General features: G+C 44.4%; 1 protein-coding gene across 2 annotated transcripts in view; it reads right to left on the bottom strand.

The window, feature by feature from the left end:
* The window catches only part of TPRG1 (tumor protein p63 regulated 1), a 68,167-nt gene that overhangs the window by 43,280 nt on the left and 2,863 nt on the right, over positions 1–22,024 (bottom strand). For both annotated transcript variants that reach the window (XR_010909533.1, XM_060766756.2), the window contains exons 2-4: positions 10,244–10,430; positions 8,230–8,321; positions 1,178–1,354 (exon numbers count right to left, since the gene is read on the bottom strand). Coding sequence is in view for 1 of the 2 variants with exons in the window: in XM_060766756.2 (XP_060622739.2) it covers positions 1,178–1,354; positions 8,230–8,321; positions 10,244–10,420 (446 nt within the window). In the remaining variant the exon portion in view is untranslated. The remainder of the gene's footprint in view (positions 1–1,177; positions 1,355–8,229; positions 8,322–10,243; positions 10,431–22,024) is intronic.

Raw genomic sequence — 22,024 nt, 5'->3', positions numbered from 1 at the left:
TTTCTGGGGCTGTCAACCCTCCTATCCTTCAACTTGACCTGGGTTAAAGCATCAGACTTAAGAAACCACCTTTTCTGGGGTTGTCAACCCTCCTATCCTTCAACTTGACCTGGGTTAAAGCATCAGACTGAAGAAACCACCTTTTCTGGGGTTGTCAACCCTCGAACCCTTCAACTAGACCTGGGTTAGAGCATCAGACTTAAGAAACCACCTTTTCTGTGGTAGATCTCCCTCATATCCTTCAACTAGACCTGGGTTAAAGTATCAGACTTAAGAAACCACCTTTTCTGGGTTAGTTTTCCCTCATATCCTTCAACTAGACCTGGGTTAAAGCATCAGACTTAAAAAACCACCTTTTATGGGGTCGTCAACCCTCATATCCTTCAACTAGACCTGGGTTAAAGCATTAGACTGTTTTGAAGAACGGATCCATGCACAGCCCTAGATTCTACTCTTGAATGTCTCTTGACATTAAGAAGTTCATTAAAAGGTGTGATCTAAATACTGGAGATTAACTCCATTGCCCCCTTGAGTTCTAGGATGCATCTACATTGTAGAATTAATTCAGTTCGACCCAACTTTAACTTCCATTGCTCAATGTTATGGTACCACAAGGGTTGTAGCTTGGTGAAGCACCAACACGATTTAACACAAGGAGAATGACCTTGCAAAACTATAACTCCCTGGATTCCATAGCATTGAATCATAGCTGTTAAAGTAGTGTCAAACTGAATTAATTCTACAATGTAGATGCTACCTTGGTGAACCATTACATCCCTAAAAAGAAGTTTTCATTTCATTTCATCAGGTCATGCCATTTTGCTTGCCTTCTAATATTGTCTGACTTATGAAGTTGATTTCTACATAAGAGTCAATCACCTTTGGAGACCACTCCAGTTCTATGATTCCCAATTGTAACACATGAAACATCTAATACTCAGAGGTATACTGCCCTCTGGGGGTGGTGACGGGGGTGCTGGGGGTGGTGACGGCCGACAGGGAGCTCTGGCGTGGACTGGTCCATGAGGTCACGAAGAGTCGGAGACGACTGAACGAATGAACAACAACATACTGCCCTGACCTTTGGAAGCTTCATTTGCTTATAGTACACCAATAGCAAGTTGGAAAACACCCCCACCCAGAATCCAAAAGGTAATAATAATCACATGTGCCTCACTTGTCCAATGACCTCTCCGGAAAAGTGAAGGGACCCAAGGAAACCCGGTCGATGTAGCTGAGGGGCACCCTTTGCAGCTGGAGGCACTTCAACATGATGAAGTCGTATTTGCAGATGAGGAGGGCAGAATCGGTGATCACCAGGACGCGCTCCTTCTCATTGTTCCAGTGGTCAATCCTGGAAGAAGGCGGTCAAGAGAGAGGAAGGTCAACTTTAACTCACATTTTTAGAATCAGAATGAGTAAGACCTCTGAAATACAACCAACAGCACTTGGCTCTCCGTCTGGACTTTGGAGAAGGTTTTTTTTGTTTGGACTATAGAAAATTGGACCCCAAAAATATGAACCCTAGAGTCTTCGGCTCCATTGGGACAGGTAGTGAGTACCTCTTCCTTAATTCTAAGGAACTCTCTCTGTCTCTTCAAGTCACCTTTTGCCTAATAATGATAATGGATTTCATGAATTTCTTAGGTCTTTCTTAGGCAAGGAATCTTCACAGAATATTTTGCCATTTGCTTCCTCTGAAATATTGCTTATACTACCTAGTTTTCACTGGTGGCCTCCCATCCAAGTACTAATCAGGGTTAGCCCTGCTTTGCTTCCCAAATCAAATGGAGTTGGTGTCTTCAAAACATTTAGGCCTGCAAAGACTCAAAAAGGACACATGCAGTTGGATGGGAAACATGTTGCCTGAGGGTTGCCATATCTGAGAAATGACTTGAAGGCACACAACAGCTGGAACCACAAAACTCCAACAGAAATATCACAAGGCATGCATTTATGGTCTTGCAACTTGCTGTAATGGGACAAAGCAATAGAAGGTGCATCTCTGCACCGTAGAATGAATGCACTTTGATACCACTTGAACTACCATGGCTCAGTGCTACGGGATTCGGGGAGTTGTTTGCAAGTTTTGGTGCGTATTTGGTGTTAGGATTTATTTATCTAACTACCCGTCCCTTGCCACGCATTGCTGTGGCCCACATGGGGGTTCTGTGTGGGAGGTTTGGCCCAATTCTATCGTTGGTGGGATTCAGAATGCTCTGTGATTGTAGGTGAACTATAAATCCCAGCAACTACAACTCCTGAATGTCAAGATTCTATTTTCCAGTGTTACGTACCAGTGTTCACATTTGGACGTATTGAGTATTTGTGTAGAGTTTGGACCAGATCCATCATTATTTGAGTCCACGGTGCTCTCTGGATGTAGGTGAACTACAACTCCCAAACTCAAGATCAATGCCCACCAATCCCTTCCAGTGTTTTCTGTTGGTCATGGGAGAACTGTATGCCAAGTTTGGTTCAATTCCATTGTTGGTGGGGTTCAGAATGCTCTGTGATGGTAGGTGAACTATAAATCCCAGCAACTACAACTCCCGAATGTCAAGATTCTATTTTCCCCAAACTCTACCAGTGTTCACATTTGGACGTATTGAGTATTTGTGTAAAGTTTGGACCAGATCCATCATTGTTTGATTCCACAGTGCTCTCTGGATGTAGGTGAACTACAACTCCCAAACTCAAGGTCAATGCCCACCAATCCCTTCCAGTGTTTTCTGTTGGTCATGGGAATTCTGTGTGTCACGTTTGGTTTGATTCCATTGTTGGTGGAGTTCAGAATGCTCTTTGATTGTAGGTGAACTATAAATCCCAGCAACGACAACTCCCAAATGACAAAATCATTTTTTTTGAGTGAAGGACATACATTGGGCTGTTAGGTGTATGCTCTCCAAATTTGGTGTCAATTCCCCCAGTGGTTTTTGAGTTCTGTGAATATCACAAACGAACATTACATTTTTATTTATATAGATGTGATGCACATTTGTGCACTTGTTGATTTTGAATAGTTTGGAACAAAGGCTGCCTCTCCCACTCCGCCATCAACAGCTTTTCACTTCTCACTCCGAATTAAACAATTGAATTGAATTGTGTGTAAACCAGGTCTAATTGCATTTATCTTCCTGGCATCTACTCTACCCACATCATCTCTTTCAACTGTTGTGACTGAATTGAGATCCAAATTGTATGTATCTTGAGGCAGGAGACCCATCCTTTGGCTTACATCACTCCGTAGAGAGAGCCAAAGCAAACTGTCAGCAAGATGCTATTAAAATAATTTATGAGCAAAAATACAGAATATTCTCTGGCATTTGGGAGTGCAGCATGAATGCACCTCGACACCACTTTCGCTGCTGTGGCTCAATGCTGTGCAATCCTGGGAATTATAGAATCATAGAATCAAAGAGTTGGAAGAGACCTCCTGGGCCATCCAGTTCAACCCCTTTCTGCCAAGAAGCAGGAATATTGCATTCAAATCACCGCTGACAGATGGCCATCCAGCCTCTGTTTAAAAGCTTCCAAAGAAGGAGCCTCCACCACACTCCGGGGCAGAGAGTTCCACTGCTGAATGGCTCTCACAGTCAGGAAGTTCTTCCTCGTGTTCAGATGGAATCTCCTTTCTTGTAGTTTGAAGCCATTGTTCCACGTCCTAGTCTCCATGGAAGCAGAAAACAAGCTTGCTCCCTCCTCCTCCCCATGGCTTCCTCTCACATATTTATACATGGCTATCATGTCTCCTCTCAGCCTTCTCTTCTTCAGGCTAAACATGCCCAGCTCCTTAAGCCGCTCCTCATAGGGCTTGTTCTCCAGACCCTTGATCATTTTAGTTGCCGTCCTCTGGACACATTCCAGCTTGTCAATATCTCTCTTGAATTGTGGTGCCCAGAATTGGACACAATATTCCAGATGTGGTCTAACCAAGGCAGAATAGAGCATGGGGAGCATGACTTCCCTAGATCTAGACACTTTGCTCCTATTGATGCAGGCCAAAATCCCATTGGCTTTTTTTGCCGCCACATCACATTCCTGGCTCATGTTTAACTTGTTGTCCACGAGGACTCCAAGATCTTTTTCACACGTACTGCTCTCGAGCCAGGCCTCGTCCCCCATTCTGTATCTTTACATTTCGTTTTTCCTGCCAAAGTGGAGTATCTTGCATTTGTCCCTGTTGAACTTCATTTTGTTAGTTTTGGCCCATCTCTCTAATCTGTCAAGATCGTTTTGAATCCTGCTCCTGTCTTCTGGACTATTGGCTCTCCCTCCCAATTTGGTGTCGTCTGCAAACTTCATGATCATGCCTTCCAGCCCTTCATCTAATGAATGAATGCAGTTCGACACCACTTTCCCTGCTGTGGCTCAATGCTGTGGAATCCTGGGAATTATAGTTTGACTCTTTGGCAGAAAAGGCTCAGACCTTGTAGAACTGCAACTCCCAGGATTCCATAGCATTGAACCATAGCAGTTCAAATGGTGTCAAACTGCATTCGTTCTACAGATAGATACCCCCTTGGAAGTATTTTTTTAAAACCTTAAGAGTTCCTATTTTTAGGAAACCTCATAACTCCAAACGTGTCAAAAAGTTCACAACTGAAAAAGGTCCAAAAATTGTGTTTCCTGGACTCCTGGAATAATATGATTCTTTGCAGTTTGGGATTTTATTTTCATGCTAACATAAAAATATTTTTGCAGTGACTTCCAGCCATAATTTTCTGCACATCGAAGAGCCTATTATGTGCACAAAATAATATATCCGTGCAGAAAAATGTTATTTTCTATTCAAGACAATAATGTACACATTTTGCACACTCTAAAATTCCAAATTGTGAACAAACATAGAAAATAGCACAGTTTTCAAAGATGGCTTAAATTACTCATTTCTTGCTTCTAGAAAGAAATTCTGGGAGAATAATATGTCCAATTCCAAAGCTTTTAAATGGTTCAGCCCAGACTATTTGCAGAACCACATCTCCATTTACAAACCAGCTCGATCACTGTGATGTATTTAAGTGCAGGCCAAGGTCTTTAGGCACTGCACCCAGTGTACCGATCACCACTGGGACCACCTTTACTGGCTTGCGCCACAGTCTTTGCAGTTTGATCTTTAAATCCTTATTATATAATTATTATTATTATTATTATTATTATTATTATTATTATTATTATGGAGTCCCCGGTGACACAATGGGTTAAACCCTTGTGCCGGGAGGACTAAAGACCGACAGGTTGTATGTTCGAATTTGGGGAGAGCACGGATGAGCTCTTTCTGCCAGCTCCAGCTCCCCATGCAGAGACATAAGGGAAGCCTCCCACAAGGATGGTTTGCACATCAAAACATCCAGGCATCCCCTAGGCAACGTCCTTGCAGATGACCAATTCTCTCACACCAGAAGCAACTTGCAGTTTCTCAAGTCGCTCCTGACATGAAAAAATATTATTATTATTATTTCCTGGTTTTTATCTCTCGATTGAGACTCCAAGTGGCTTACAATATTCCAAACAATGCAATTTAAAGCCTATATCTTAAAAGTATTAAAATAGAATTGAACCTAGAATGGTTGGAACAAAAACATTGCTTTGTATCCACAAGGGGGCAGCACAAAGAGAGAGAAATGGGCACACTCTAAACTGCAAGGAACTTAAACCAGAACACTTGGAAAATAGGCCTGGGTAACAACGCAAAAATTTGTTTCTAAAATTGATTTATATTTGGGATTTTTTTTGTTTCGATATTTAAAATAATTACAAAATTTTCCCTTAAAAAAGTTCGGTATTTACGAAATTTCGTTAATATTTACAAAACATTTTGTAAAGATGGCACCCTTTTTTTTCAATATTTTTTCAATATTTTTTTAATTTAATTATTAATTTAGTAGAATAGGGAGGAGAAATTATTATTAAGGAGGGAAGGCAGGCACTCACTCTGGCGGGCCCTCAAGCGCTGCCGCCGAGTCGGGCCCGGCTCCTCCGAAGCAATGCGAAATTGGGAGAAGGGCTCCCCAAAGGCCATCTAGCCCAGCCCTCCGCTAAGGAATTGGGAGAATGAAGCACACCCACTGCAAAGGTGAGGAAGGAGGGACGGGCCGCCTTCCCGCTGAGGGTCGCTCGCCCTCTCGCTCGCCCTCTCACTCGCCCTCTCGCTCGCGCTCTTGCTCGCCACTCGCCCTCTCGCTCGCCCTCTCGCTCGCCCTCTCGCTCGCCGCTCGCCCTCTCACTCGCCCTCTCGCTCGCCGCTCGCCCTCTCGCTCGCCCTCTCGCTCGCTTGCTCAGCCGGCGCCTTCCCCGCCCTCTCCTCCTCCTCCTCCTCTTCCTCTTTCAGGCTCTGCCTCTGACTGGCTAAGAGAGGAGAGAGAGGAGAGCTCCCAGCAAGCATCGCCAGGCCATCTTACGTATTTCCGAAATGGACGGAAATACAAAATTTTTTGGCGCCTGCCGTTTCGATATTTAAAAACACTTCCGGGTTTAAAAATGAGTTTTGTAATCGTTTTGTAATTGCTAAAATTAACGAATATTTAACGAATTACAAAATTAACGAACGAAACCGCCCAGGCCTATTGGAAAAGCTCCTTTTCGTGCTGTATTAGGTTTGTTTTGGGAATGGTAACACAGGGAACCTAAGAAGAACTTAATATGACAACATTTAGCCAGAGCAGAAGGGAAGATGCTCAAGGAAAGGAAACATGAGCCAACAATAAACACGAGCCAACAATGTGATGTGGCAGCAAAAAACGCCAATGGGATTTTGGCCTGCATCAATAGGAGCCTAGTGTCTAGATCTAAGGAAGTCATGCTCCCCATGCTCTATTCCGCTTTGGTTAGACCACACCTGGAATATTGTGTCCAGTTCTGGGCACCACAATTCAAGAGAGATATTGACAAGCTAGAGTGTGTCCAGAGGAGGGCGACTCAAATGATCAAGGGTCTGGAGAACAAGCCCTATGAGGAGCGGCTTAAGGAGCTGGGCATGTTTATGAGCCATCAAGATTACTAAGATCATCTGGAGGGGCCCTGCTCTCGATTCCACCGGCCTTACAGGCGCGGCTGGTGGGGACTAGAGACAGGGCCTTCTCGGTGGTGGCCCCTCGACTCTGGAACTCCCTTCCACTGGAGATCAGAACTGCCCCTTCAATCTTAACATTTAGGAAATAGGTGAAAACCTGGCTTTGGGGATTGGCATTCAACGAATGAGCCATGATTCTGTGATATGGATGGATGACGACAAATAATGACTTTGATGACGACTGACCACTGTAATCATATGATTGTATTTTTGCCATTTTAATTGTTTCAATGTTTTAATGTTTTAGTGTGATTTAGAAATATGATGTTTTAATGACGGTATGTAATATTGATGTTGGAAACCGGCCCGAATCCCTCGAATGGAGGTGAGAAGACCGGTATACAAAACTACCAAATAAATAAATAAATGTTTAGCCTGAAGAAGAGAAGGCTGAGAGGAGACATGATGAGGCTGAGAGGAGATATGATAGCCATGTATAAATATGTGAGAGGAAGCCACAGGGAGGAGGGAGTAAGCTTGTTTTCTGCTTCCTTGGAGACTAGGACACGGAACAATGGCTTCAAACTACAAGAGAGGAGATTCCATCTGAACATGAGGAAGAACTTCCTGACTGTGAGAGCCGTTCAGCAGTGGAACTCTCTGCCCCGGAGTGTGGTGGAGGCTCCTTCTTTGGAAGCTTTTAAACAGAGGCTGGATGGACATCTGTCAGGGGTGATTTGAATGCAATATTCCAGCTTCTTGGCAGAATGGGGTTGGACTGGATGGCCCAGGAGGTCTCTTCCAACTCTTTGTTCTATGATTCTATGGACAAATGCAGCAACCCATCAAGAGTGACCATTCCCATCAGAGCTTGGCAATGATCCTTCTTTTAGGACTCAAAGTTGTGACGGCTAGTGCCCTTCAGATGTGCTTTTATACTAGAATGAAAGCAGTTTAATCTAACTTTTAACTGGTAGTTAAAATGGTCTGGAACTGGATTATTCCTATAGTGTGGATGCCCTGTAAATATCACTAAGGAACTGAAGACACTCAGAGTCTCAATGTCAACATCCCAAGGCTCTCTTGAAGCTCTCCCTGAAAGAGGTCCATTGCCATGAGGATCTCCTTTGAAGTTCAGACTAGAACCCAGAGCGGACACCACCCTGTCCCAAAGTCTATCCAAGGAAGAAACTCTTATAATCCTAAGAAGAACTTACTCAGTCAATAGCCAAAAGCTGTGGGCCGTTTCTCCCATGTTGGTAACAACGTGGGCCTTCAGGTCATCCATGGCTTGGTCAAATGCTCCTGGCTGAAAATATATACACGAAGACAGGAGAAATAAACAATAGAAAGAATATAAGGGGAAATCATGGAGTAACAAGGTAATTTCTGTGGTTCCTTTCTACCTGTCTTCTAATTTCCTCCCTATTCTTTATGTCATGCTCCAGTAGCATTCTCTCCTGACGTTTTGCCCACATCTATGCCAGGCATCCTCAGAGGTTGTGAGGTATATTGGAAATTAAGCAAGAAAGGTGTGTGTGTATGTGTGTGTGTGTGTGTGTGTGTGTGTGTGTGTGTATATATATATATATATCTGTGGAATAATGTCCAGGGCAGGGGAAAGAACTCTTGTATGTTTGAAGCAGGTGTGAATGTTGCCATTGGCCACCTTGATTAGCATTGCAAAGCCTTACATCTTCAAGGTCTGTCTGATTCCTGCCTAGGGGAATGCTTTGTTGGGAGGTGATTAGCTGGCCCCGATTGTTTATTGTCTGGAATTCCCCCGTTTTCAGAGTGTTGTTCTTCATTATTGTATTGTTGAAGGCTTTCATGGCTGGAATCACTGGGTTGTTGTAGGTTTTTTCGGGCTATATGGCCATGTTCTAGAGGCATTCTCTCCTGATGTTTCGCCTGCATCTATGGCAAGCATCCTCAGAGGTAGTGAGGTCTGTTGTAACTAGGCAAAAGGGTTTATAGTATATCTGTGGAATGACCAGGGTGGGACAAAGGTCTCTTGTCTGCTGGAGCTAGGTGTGAATGTTTCAACTGACCACCTTGATTAGCATATAATGGCCTGACAGTGCCTGGAGAAAACTTTTGTTGAGAGGTGATTAGATGTCCACTGTCAGGCCATTATATGCTAATCAAGGTTGTCAGTTGAAACATTCATAGAATCATAGAATCAAAGAGTTGGAAGAGACCTCCTGGGCCATCATCCAGTCCAACCCCCTGCCAAGAAGCAGGAATACTGCATTCAAATCACCCCTGACAGATGGCCATCCAGCCTCTGTTTAAAAGCTTCCAAAGAAGAAGCGTCACACCTAGCTCCAGCAGACAAGAGTCCTTTGTCCCACCCTGGTCATTCCACAGATATACTATAAACCCTTTTTCCTAGTTCCAACAGACCTCACTACCTCTGAGGATGCTTGCCATAGATGCAGGCGAAACGTCAGGAGAAAATGCTTCTAGAACATGGCCATATAGCCCGAAAAAACCTACAACAACCCAATAATAATAATAACCTCACTACCTCTGAGGATGCTTGCCATAGATGCAGGCGAAACGTCAGGAGAGAATGCCTCTAGACCATGGCCATATAGCCTGAAAAAACCTACAACAACCTTGTTGTTCTTTATTTACTGTCCTAATTTTAGAGTTTTAAAATACTGATAGCCAGATTCCCCGAGGCAGGAATCAGCCAGGGCTTGAAGCTGCAAGGCTTTGCAATGCTAATCAAGGTGATTGATTGCAACGTTCACACTTGCCTCCAACAGACAAGAGTTCTTTCTCCCACACTGGACCTTCCACAGATATATAAACATACCTTGCTTAATTTCCAATATACCTCACAACCAAGGGCAAGATGGATGGATGGCATCCTTAGTGACTGGACTGACCTTGAAGGAGCTGGGGGTGGTGACGGCCGACAGGGAGCTCTGGCGTGGGCTGGTCCATGATGTCACAAAGAGTCAGAGACGACTGAACGAATGAACAAACTTTGATGTGGGTGAAACATCAGGAGAGAATGCTTCTGGAACATGTCCAGACAGCCCAAAAAACTCACAGCAACCCAGTGATTCTGGCTATGAAAGCATTCGACAACACAACGTTATACTACATCCATTCTGCAGTGTGGATGCACCCCTTGCAAAAGAAATGTATGAAGCTCTACTTCCCTGGTTGGTCATCCTATAACCAAACTTGACCAACCCCTCCTCCAAGGGGACGTACCCTGGTGGCAAAGTACTTCCGCGAATCGGAGTGGTCATCGTAAGGCCGTGGGTAGAGGACGCTCTGGGAAGCAGAGGACGGAGCGGAGTTTGGCATCTCGGCACCTGGGTCTCCCTGGGTCCAGCCTGCTTCGGCCTCCTTCGAGAACTGCTGGTCAGTTGGGCCCCCAGACATCATTCGCGAGAGACTGAAAGAGCAAGCACAAGAACACAGGATCATAAAAGAGTTGGAAGGCATGTCGCAAGATTTGCTAGTACATGAGGTGATTTATAGTTTCCAAATCACAACCTCCCTGAACTGCTGCAAGTTGGGTAGCAAGTGCCCAGAAGCAAACAAAAATATAGCAGAGTCCTTCCACAGCAAAATATGTGCTATTTATTTATTTATCGTGTCATCAGCAACCATTGCATTACAATTCTAACAGAGCAAAACAAACACACAGATTAAAAAGAAAAAGGAAAAAAACACACACAGATTTTGCAAATTTGGTAGTTGGTTAAATGTCCTTTGACCAGTATCTGGCCCCTTGGAGTGCCTCTGGTGTTGCCGCAAGAAGGTCCTCCCTTGTGCATGTGGCAGGGCTCAGGTTCCATTGCAGCAGGTGGTCAGTGGTTTGTTCTTCTCCGCACTCGCATGCCGAGGATTCCACCCTGTAGCCCCATTTCTTAATCATAGAATCATAGAATCAAAGAGTTGGAAGAGACCTCATGGGCCATCCAGTCCAACCCCTTCTGCCAAGAAGCAGGAATGTTGCATTCAAATCACCCCTGACAGATGGCCATCCAGCCCCTGTTTAAAAGCTTCCAAAGAAGGAGCCTCCACCACACTCCGGGGCAGAGAGTTCCACTGCTGAACGGCTCTCACAGTCAGGAAGTTCTTCCTCATGTTCAGATGGAATCTCCTGTCTTGTAGTTTGAAGCCATTGTTCCGCGTCCTAGTCTCCAAGGAAGCAGAAAACAAGCTTGCTCCCTCCTGCTCCCTATGACTTTCTCTCACATATTTATACATGGCTATCATATCCCCTCTCAGCCTTCTCTTCTTCAGGCTAAACATGCCCAGCTCGTTAAGCCACTCCTCATAGGGCTTGTTCTCCAGACCTTTTATCATTTTAGTCGCTCTTCTCTGGACACATTCCAGCTTGTCAATATTTCTCTTGAATGGAGGTGCCCAGAATTGGACACAATATTCCAGGTGTGGTCTAACCAAAACAGAATAGAGGGGTAGCATTACTTCCTTAGATCTAGACACTAGGCTCCTATTGATGCAGGCCAAAATCCCATTGGCTTTTTTTGCCGCCACATCACATTGTTGGCTCATATTTAACTTGTTGTCCACGAGGACTCCAAGATCTTTTTCACACGTACTGCTCTCGAGCCAGGCATTGTCCCCCATTCTGTCTCTTTGCATTTCGTTTTTCCTGCCAAAGTGGAGTATCTTGCATTTGTCACTGTTGAACTTCATTTTGTTAGTTTTGGCCCATCTCTCTAATCTGTCAAGATCGTTTTGAATCCTGCTCCTCTCTTCTGGACTATTGGCTCTCCCTCCCAATTTGGTGTCGTCTGCAAACTTGATGATCCTGCCTTCTAACCCTTCATCTAAGTCATTAATGAAGGGTTAGAAGGCAGGATCATCAAGATTGGCTCTGCATCTCGTGGTGCCAGAGCGCAGTCTGTTCAGCACCTTCCAAGTCGCCCAGTCTTCTGAGTGCCCAGAGGGGAGTCTCTCATCTGGTATCACCCATGAATTGAGGTGCTGGGTTTGGGCCTGCCACTTTTGGACTCTCGCTTGCTGGGGTGTTCCAGTGAGTGTCTCTGTAGATCTAAGAAAACTATGTCTTGATTTAAGTCGTTGATGTGCTGGCTGATACCCAAACAGGGGATGAGCTGGAGATGTCTCTGCCTTGCTCCTTTCACTATTGGCTGCTACTTCCCGGCGGATGTCAGGTGGTGCAATACCGGCTAAGCAGTGTAATTTCTCCCGTGGTGTAGTGTGCAGACACTCCGTGATAATGCGGCTTGTCTCATTCAGAGCCACATCCACTGTTTTAGTGTAGTGAGATGTGTTCCACACTGGGCATGCATACTCAGCAGCAGAGTAGCATAGAGCAAGGGCAGATGTCCTCACCGTGTCTGGTTGTGATCCCCAGGTTGTGCCAGTCAGCTTTTGTATGATGTTGTTTCTAGCACCCACTTTTTGTTTGATGTTTATTATTTCCATCACTTTTACCCCGCCCTTCTCACCCCCAAGGGGGGATGTTCAGGCAGTAGTTCTTGTAAGTCAGAGCACGGTCCAAAGTGACTCCCAGGTATTTGGGTGCGTTGCAATGCTCCAGTGAAGAAATAAATAAATCCCAAGGGCCATCCGTTCCAACCCACTTCTTCCAGGCAGGAAGACACAACCCAACTCCTCCCAACAGATGGCCATCCAGCCTCTGCTTAAAAACTTCCAGAGAAGGAGGATTTACTGGACTTCCAGGTAGTTTGTATTGAACACTGAACAGCGCTTTCTTTCCTAATGTTTAGGTGGAATCTCTTTCCTTGCAATTTGAATCCATGGCTCCATTGTATCTTAGTCTCTGCATAGAATGAGACATCCTTTGCGATATGAAACATGGCTCTCATGTCACCTCACATAGAATCATAGAATCATAGAATCAAAGAGTTGGAAGAGACCTCCTGGGCCATCCAGTCCAACCCCATTCTGCCAAGAAGCAGGAATATTGCATTCAAATCACCCCTGACAAATGGCCATCCAGCCTCTGCTTAAAAGCTTCCAAAGAAGGAGCCTCCACCACACTCCGGGGCAGAGAGTTCCACTGCTGAACGGCTCTCACAGTCAGGAAGTTCTTCCTAATGTTCAGATGGAATCTCCTCTCTTGTAGTTTGAAGCCATTGTTCCGCGTCCTAGTCTCCAAGGAAGCAGAAAACAAGCTTGCTCCCTCCTCCCTGTGGCTTCCTCTCACATATTTATACTCTCAGCCTCTGTTTCTCCAAGGTAAACATACTCATAGAATCACAGAATCATAGAATCAAAGAGTTGGAAGAGACCTCCTGGGCCATCCAGTCCAACCCCATTCTGCCAAGAAGCAGGAATATTGCATTCAAATCACCCCTGACAGATGGCCATCCAGCCTCTGTTTAAAAGCTTCCAAAGAAGGAGCCTCCACCACACTCCGGGGTAGAGAGTTCCACTGCTGAACGGCTCAGTTTAGAGTCACCGTAGTTCAAGAATGCCTTGGAGGCACATGATGACAACATGGTTTTTTTCCATATTGCATCAGCTTTGTTTGTAAATCTGGAGAGAAAGGTGAGATGCAAACAAAGGATACAAACAAAGAAAACTATTCCACAACCCAACACTATGGAAGCTTGGGAATTGTAGTTTTGCAAGGTCTTGCATTTTCTCTGCCTAAAAAGGCTGATGTGCCACCAAACAACAACTCCAAGTATTCAACCGCATTGGGCTATGGCAGTCAAAGTGGTATCAAAGTGCATTAATTCTACATTGTGGATGCACCCCGAGTCTACTTCCTCAGAAGCAGTCAACAAAACGAGTATGCTATCCGCATGGTTCTCTAGACTTGTAAGATACTACAAGATCCCTTTGCATACTGATATTGCAGACTATTTTAATTCTAAATGTTGCCAAGGAATGCTAGGTGCTTCAAATCATATTTCAAAGTAAGGCAATGCTAAATCATCTCTGACAGGCTATATCTGACAGGAAGATAATAGTGAACCACCTTCAAGTATTCCTCATTTGAGAAAGCCCTTGGAAATGCATGGGTTCAAAATGATGAATCATAGAATCATAGAGATGGAAGAGACCTCATGGGCCATCCAGTCCAACCCTACTAAGAAGCAGGAAAATTGCATTCAAAGCACCCCCAACAGATGGCCATCCAGCCTCTGTTTAAAAGTCTCCAAAGTAGGAGTCTTCACCACTCTCTGGGGCAGAGAGTTCCACTGCTGAACGGCTCTCACAGTCAGGAAGTTCTTCCTCATGTTCAGATGGAATCTCCTCTCTTGTAGTTTGAAGCCATTGTTCCATTGCGTCCTCGTCTCCAGGGAAGCAGAAAACAAGCTTGCTCCCTCCTCCCTGTGGCTTCCTCTCACATATTTATACATGGCTATCATATCTCCTCTCATCCTTCTCTTCTTCAGGCTAAACATGTCCAGCTCCTTAAGCCGCTCCTCATAGGGCTTGTTCTCCAGACCCTTGATCATTTTAGTTGCCCTCTTTCTTTGGACACATTCCAGCTTGTCAATATCTCCCTTAAATTGTGGTGCCCAGAATTGGACACAGTATTCCAGGTGTGGTCTAACCAAGGCAGAATAGAGCATGGGTAGCATGACTTCCTGGATCTAGACACTATAGAGCTGCCACATCATATTGTTGGCTTCTGGTTGCTTCTGGTCATTACTTGCTCAAGCAGGGAGCTTTGAGATGGTTGAACAGAAGCTCTCCGAAGCTCTACGTGCCCTTACTGCCTATTACAGGGAAAACCAGCTGATCCCCAACCCATCCAAAACACAGGCAAGCATCCCGAGCTCTGAGGATTACCTGGGAAGGAATCCAACTGGAGCACTGCAGCACACCCAAATACCTGGGAGTCACTTTGGACTGTGCTCTGACCTACAAGAAGCACTGCCTGAAGCAAAAAATGGGTGCTAGAAACAATATCATATGAAAGCTGATTGGCACAACCTGGGGATCACAATCAGACACAGTGAAGACATCTGCCCTTGCGCTGTGCTACTCTGCTGCTGAGTATGCATGCCCAGTGTGGATTAGATGTGCATGTGGACAATTTCAACTTCAATTTCAAAGGAAGAAACCATGAAAATGAACAAAATCTGGCTACCAGTATTTAAAAACTCTAAAATTAAAACAGCAAAACAGCAGAGGGAAAACAATCAGGGACATCTAATCACCTCTCAACAAAAGATTGCCCCAGGCACTTCCAGGCTATCAATTGCTAATCAAGGTGTTCAGTTGAAACATCCACACCTAGCTCCAGCAGACAAGAGTCCTTTGCCCCACCCTGGTCTTTCCACAGATATATAAACCCATTTTCCTAGTTCCAACAGACCTCACAACCTCTGAGGATGCTTGCCATAGATGCAGGCGAAACGTCAGGAGAGAATGCCTCTAGAACATGGCCATATAGTCCAAAAAAACCTACAACAACCCAGTGATTCCGGCCATGAAAGCCTTCGACAATACATCAATGAGATTCTACACAATGTCTACTTGTGTTATATTGTTTGCACGGAAAAGCATTTCTTAAAGGGTGTAGAGGTGTGTGACAGCTTGTGTGTACAAATGGGTGTGCCTGTCTCTCTGTCTGTGTACACAATCTGGGTGTGGGAAAATTGTGTGATGTGAAGCTGTTTGGCCTGAAATGGACATGTTGTTGTTGTTGTTGTTGTTGTTGTTGTTGTTGTTGTTGTTGTTGTTGTGTAATAGTGACCTTAAGGTGAACCTTTCTGAGGCTGAGTGTGTGTGACTTGCCTAGACTGGGTTTTCAACAGGGATTCAAACCCTGTTCTCCAGATTTGTAACCCAACATGCAGATCATTACACTACACTGGCTAATCAAATCTAGTCATATTTTGGGTTGGCTTTTCTGTTTTGCAAAGGCCCTCAAAGTAAAAAAAGAAGACTGTGTAAGTTCTCCATTCTTGTTCATGAGGAAAAGGTTTGCTTTCACGGGTCCATCTACACTGTAAAATTAATGCCAGCTTGACATTACTTTAAATGCCATGGCCTAATGCTATGGATTCATGCGAGTTGTAGTATAAGACACCAGAGAAAGCTAATGTTCCGTCACGCACTGGGCCTGTAATAATTGTCTTTTGAAATAGGTTGTGCACCTTGTGCCCAGCGGGAAAGCCAGGGCGCCACGAAAGAGGCCCTCAAGGATTTTCCTGAAGAAATGGTCTTTAGATGGCTTGAAAGGTTAAACAAAGTCCTTATTAGTGAACAAATTAAATATTTCTCAAATCTTCAGTGAGTCAACCAAATGCTTCAAGGCTTTAAATCAACTGGTGGCTTCCTTAATCTTGTCCACAAGGGACAGGCAACTGTCTTCGTTAACTGTTCTTATACTTTAAGAGGAAAAACCCCTTTTAACCTCTCCCAGGCTATCTATTATCTAAGGGTTACTGATGTGGGAACTACAACCGGATCCAAACTGCATCTTGGGCACCGAGTAGACCTACTAGTAAAGGCTTGCAGATTCTCCAGCTGGAGTTCTTTGGGTCTGTAAAGCTGTTTTCCCTCTGGAATTTCTTAAGACTTTAGGGCTGTTTCCCTCAGATGCTGTAAGGCTGAGAGGCTGCAAGCTCCCAGCCAGAGCTTTGGGAATTTTCCCCTGGAATGTCCCGAGAAATGAAGCTTTTCTGCAGGTGAAGCTTGTCCACGTCCTCTAACTTAGCTTTCCTCACTAAGACTAACTAAAAATGGCCCCCTCTTCCCTTCCCATCTCCCTGGGAGAAGGGGCGGATCCAAACTTAACAATGATAGACAGGTGGCTTGCCCTATGACTGCAAACCAAAGGAAGCCACCTTTTTGCAGAATCCCTGAGACTTTGGAATGCATGCAAACACTTGATAGAAAGAAAATAAAGTTGGAGCTCCTGTTACAGACATACCAGCACAGCTAAAGACATTATGATTTCTTAGTACTGAGCCATGGCTACTAAAGTGGTATCAAACTATAGTATTTCTACAGTGTGGATGTATATCAACTGTGTAGAGTTGGGGTCCACAAACCTTTTAAACAGAGGACCAGGTCACAGTATCTCAAACTGTTGGAGGGCCAGATTATAATTTGAAAAAAAAACATGAATGAATTCCTATGCACACTGCACATATTTTATTTGTAGTGCAAAAACACTTTAAAACAATACAATAATTAAAATGAAAAACAATGTTAATAAATATAAGCTTATTAGTATTTCAGTGGGAAGTGTGGGCCAGCTTTTGGCTGACGAGATAGGATTGTTGTTGTTGTTGTTGTTGTTGTTGTTGTTGTTGTTGTTGTGTGCTTTCAAGTAGTTTCAGACTTAGGTTGAGCCTGAGTGAGGGCCAAGTAAATGACCTTGGAGGGCCGTATCCGGCCCTCGGGCCTTAGTTTGAGGACTCCTGATGTAGAGAATCCACTTTTGAAAGTGACATCTTCAAAGTTTAGACCAACACCAGGAATGGATTTGCTGCCTCCCTGACCTGGGACTTTCCAGCCGCCCTCTATTTCTCCCTGCTCCATTTCCCACCTCTTTAAGGCATCCATTTACTTTCAATAAACATAACCATTTTCCTCCTGAAAAATGGGTGTTCCCTTCTTCTTGGCAAGGCTTTGCAGGGTGTTGCTGCAAAGTCACGCTGCCCTCTCTTTGGAAGTTTTCCTGGCACAAAAAGAGACCCTGCGAAGGGGGTGAGATCACTTAGCAATATTGCAACGCTTTGCTCCCATTAGCTAATACCCAATGTACCGGACATCCCAAATCTTGGCAGGAGGGAGCGGCCAAGGAGGCTGCAGACTCCTGCGGAGGGAACGGAGAGGACAACAAGAACCCCAAAACTTTAGGATTTGCTGCAAAATGGAGACGTGACTCACTCCTGGTTTTGTTCTTAAATTGGAGCAATTGGAAGACAAGGGCATCATTGGGGACTGACCATTTGGGTGGGTAGATTTCAGCAGAACATTAAAAGGAAGGTCTTGAGAGGGAGAGCAGTTCAGCAATGGAGGCAAATGCCAAGAGAGAGAGACCTTGGGCTCTCCTTCTCTGAATTGCCTTCAGGAAGAAGCTGGACAGCTCCCTGCCTTACTTGGAATTCCTGAATTGAATGGGTGACATTTTCCAACTCTCCAGAATCATAGAGTTGGAAGATATTCCCAGAGGTCATCCAGCCAATTCCATTCTGCCATGCAGGAAAGTACCATCCAAGCCTTCCTGGCAGGTGTCCATCCAATTGTTCCTGAACACCTCAAAAGAAGGAGACTCCACCAGCCTCCCAGGCAGGAAAATGGCATGACCGGGAGCAGGACTCTTCCACAGGGTGGCAATGCTACTGGTAGGAGGTATTTTAACACAGTGCAAAAAGCAAACAAAGCATGATCCACACCCCAACCAAACTGTGACTTACACAAGTCTGTGGCCATGTCTACATGGATCAACTAAAGTGGACTTACATTGCAGCTGCTGCATGGAAGATTCACAGCAGAAGCACTGCTGTGCTTTGGTTTTGTATATATATATGGAGGCATTGAATCTTGCCATTACTTGATGTACTCCGCTTTGAGTCCTCCCCCAGGGATGAGAAAAGTGGTATATAAATGAAGCACATAAATCTATATAAATAAAAATGTAATGTTCGTTTGTGGGATTAACAGAACCCAAAAACCACTGGATGAATTGACACCAAATTTGGACACAATGCACCTAACAACCCAATGTATGTCCTTCGCTCAAAAAAAATGATTTTGTCATTTGTAGTTGCTGGGATTTATAGTTCACCTACCATCAAAGAGCATTCAGAACTCCACCAACAATGGAATTGAACCAAACTGGGCACATAGAAGTCCCACGACCAACAGAAAATATTGGAAGGGTTTGGTGGGTAGTGTCCTTTGGTTTTGGAGTTGTAGTTCACCTACATCCAGAGAGCACTGTGGACTCAAACAATGATGGGTCTGGACCAAGCTCTACACGAATACTCAATATGCCCAAAATGTGAATACTGGTAGAGTTTGGGGAAAATAGAATCTTGACATTCGGGAGTTGTGGTTGCTGGGATTTATAGTTCACCTACAATCACAGAGCATTCTAAATCCCACTAATGATAGAATTGGGCCAAACCTCCCACACTGAACCCCCATGAGGGCCACAGCAACGCGTGGCAGGGGATGGCTAGTAAATAAATAAATAATGTGTTGCAAGTAGGAACGGGATTTACTCTGGAGCTTCCAGGAAGGTATTTTAGAGGTGTGGAGAGCTGGATCAAGCTGGATCTGGCCCATTGCAGTGCCCAAATGTATTATTATTACTATCATTACTATTATCATTATGTTTATTTATACCCTGGTTTTTCTCTCCACAAGGAGACTCAAAGCAGGTCCAACAGATCCATTGCTATGGCACTGGCCAAAGCCAGAGCAACCTTGGCCAACACACATTTTGGTGCCTCAAATGTTAATCCCGTTTCTGGGCCTATCTAACCTGCTGGTCCTTATCAGGTACAGAATATGTACCATTTCCCAGTCATCACCTGCTTGCCTACAGAAAACCGTGATGTCTATATTTAAGAAACCAGTGGTGTTGCAATCTATCCAGTCCAATTCTCTGAATCAGTGCTCCAAAGAACCTCGAGGATCAGCATAAAAACCAAGACATCGAGATTATTTTTGTTGACTTGTTCCGTCTTCCAGGAGCATGGTTTACATTGCCTTTTAGCTGCATGGGATAGCATTCTTCTGCATTTCCCCAGGGCTGCTATAGACTCAGCAGCACAGTATCAGAGTCTGCAAAGCCAGACTGCAGGCCCTCTGCAGTTATAGGTTTAGAAAAGTATCTCTTTGGGTCTAGGGACCGCCTTTTTTCCTGGGTTGAGATCTGCATTTTGGAATCTTCCCTGCCTCCTTCAGTAGAGAAGCAAGCTTCAGATGTGCTGTTGGTCAGGCAGGTACTCTGAGAAAACCATTGTAAGAACAATTGAGAATTGAGTTATTTAGATAGAGAAGCTGATTGTTATTTAGATAGAGAAGCTATTCCGCTTTGGTTAGACCACACCTGGAATATTGTGTCCAATTCTGGGCACCACAATTCAAGAGAGATATTGACAAGCTGGAATGTGTCCAGAGGAGAGCGACTAAAATGATCAAGGGTCTGGAGAACAAGCCCTATGAGGAGCGGCTTAAGGAGCTGGGCATGTTTAGCCTGAAGAAGAGAAGGCTGAGAGGAGAAATGATAGCCATGTATAAATATGTGAGAGGAAGCCACAGGGAGGAGGGAGCAAGCTTGTTTTCTGCTTCCTTGGAGACTAGGACACAATGGAACAATGGCTTCAAACTACAAGAGAGGAGATTCCATCTGAACATGAGGAAGAACTTCCTGACTGTGAGAGCCGTTCAGCAGTGGAACTCTCTTGTGGTGGAGGCTCCTTCTTTGGAGGCTTTTAAACAGAGGCTGGATGGCCATCTGTCAGGGGTGATTTGAATGCAATATTCCTGCTTCTTGGCAGAATGGGGTTGGACTGGATGGCCCAGGAGGTCTCTTCCAACTCTTTGATTCTATGATTCTATGAGTTATATAGATAAAGAAGCTGATTGAGAAATAGATAGAAACATAAATTTAGTGATTGAGACACTATAGATAGTGATTGAGCAATTGAGTTATAGATAGATATTGAGTTATTGAGAAATAGTTATTGAGCACTATTTGCTTCATCTCCAAAACTGACCTTGGGCTGGAATAGGGAAGGCCTACGCTTTCTAAAAGATAGTGGCTCAGGGTTGGGGTAAAAAGATCTCAGGATTTTCTTCTACCATTTGGATGAAGGCACCTCAGTAACTGAAGGAAAAGGGAAGAAAGATCATCTCTATGGTTTCACGAATTGACTGTTTTGTTTGTAACTTTAATAAGCTGTGCCAAGTCTGCAAGGACTTTGAGAAATAAATATTCTGTTTGATGTTCCAAACCTGAAGTGGCCTCAGTTGCTGAGAAATGTTGAGCTTCTAAAGAAAGACCCCCGCGGTCCGCCCAGACAAAGAGAGAAGCACATCTTAGTTTTACTTTTATAGGGAATGGGTGTGACGGCACATGACTATTTAATAATAATAATAATAACAATAATAATAATCACATGATTGGATGTTCTGACTTCATCAGAAATGGCATTTCTCCAGGGCTACTGACACTAATGCTGTCTGGACACGCAAAGGGTTCCAGAGATACACCCATTCTGCATCAGGACAGCCTGCATCAGTTCACTCCATTTGGGTCATTATAAACGCAGCCAAAGGTCAACTCTACACTGAACTGCTTAGTTTTAAGCTGGTGTAGAAGAACCAGTTTCAATGTGGAGCAATTAACACTGGTAATTCCAGATGGGGATTGCATGCACCGCAGAGGCTGGTTTCGAACCGGCTGCAGGATCTGCAATGTCTACAACTACAGTGTTTACAAAAAGCTCCCCTCGAATGCATATGTATAGAATCATAGAATCATAGAATCCAAGAGTTGGAAGAGACCTCATGGGCCATCTAGTCCAACCCCATTCTGCCAAGAAGCAGGAATCTTGCATTCAAATAACCCCTGACAGATGGCCATCCAGCCTCTTGTTTCAAAGCTTCCAAAGGAGGAGCCTCCACCACACTCCGGGGCAGAGAGTTCCACTGCTGAACGGCTCTCACAGTCAGGAAGTTCTTCCTCATGTTCAGATGGAATCTCCTCTCTTGTAGTTTGAAGCCATTGTTCCATTGCGTCCTAGTCTCCAGGGAAGCAGAAAACAAGCTTGCTCCCTCCTCCCTGTGGCTTCCTCTCAAATATTTATACATGGCTATCATATCTCCTCTCAGCCTTCTCTTCTTCAGGCTAAACATGCCCAGCTCCTTAAGCCGCTCCTCATAGGGCTTGTTCTCCAGGCCCTTGATCATTTTAGTCATTAGACTCAAGTTAATATGTAGCTTACCGAATGTCTATATACCAATGTCATTGGATATACCCATTTCTCTGCACCATATCTTGGCTCCCTCATTGCAACGTAGCCACAGGGTTAC

This window comes from Anolis sagrei, chromosome 3 (assembly GCF_037176765.1).
Source record: "Anolis sagrei isolate rAnoSag1 chromosome 3, rAnoSag1.mat, whole genome shotgun sequence".
NCBI classification, from domain to species: domain Eukaryota; kingdom Metazoa; phylum Chordata; class Lepidosauria; order Squamata; family Dactyloidae; genus Anolis; species Anolis sagrei.
This window is presented reverse-complemented; position numbering and strand designations above follow the sequence as displayed.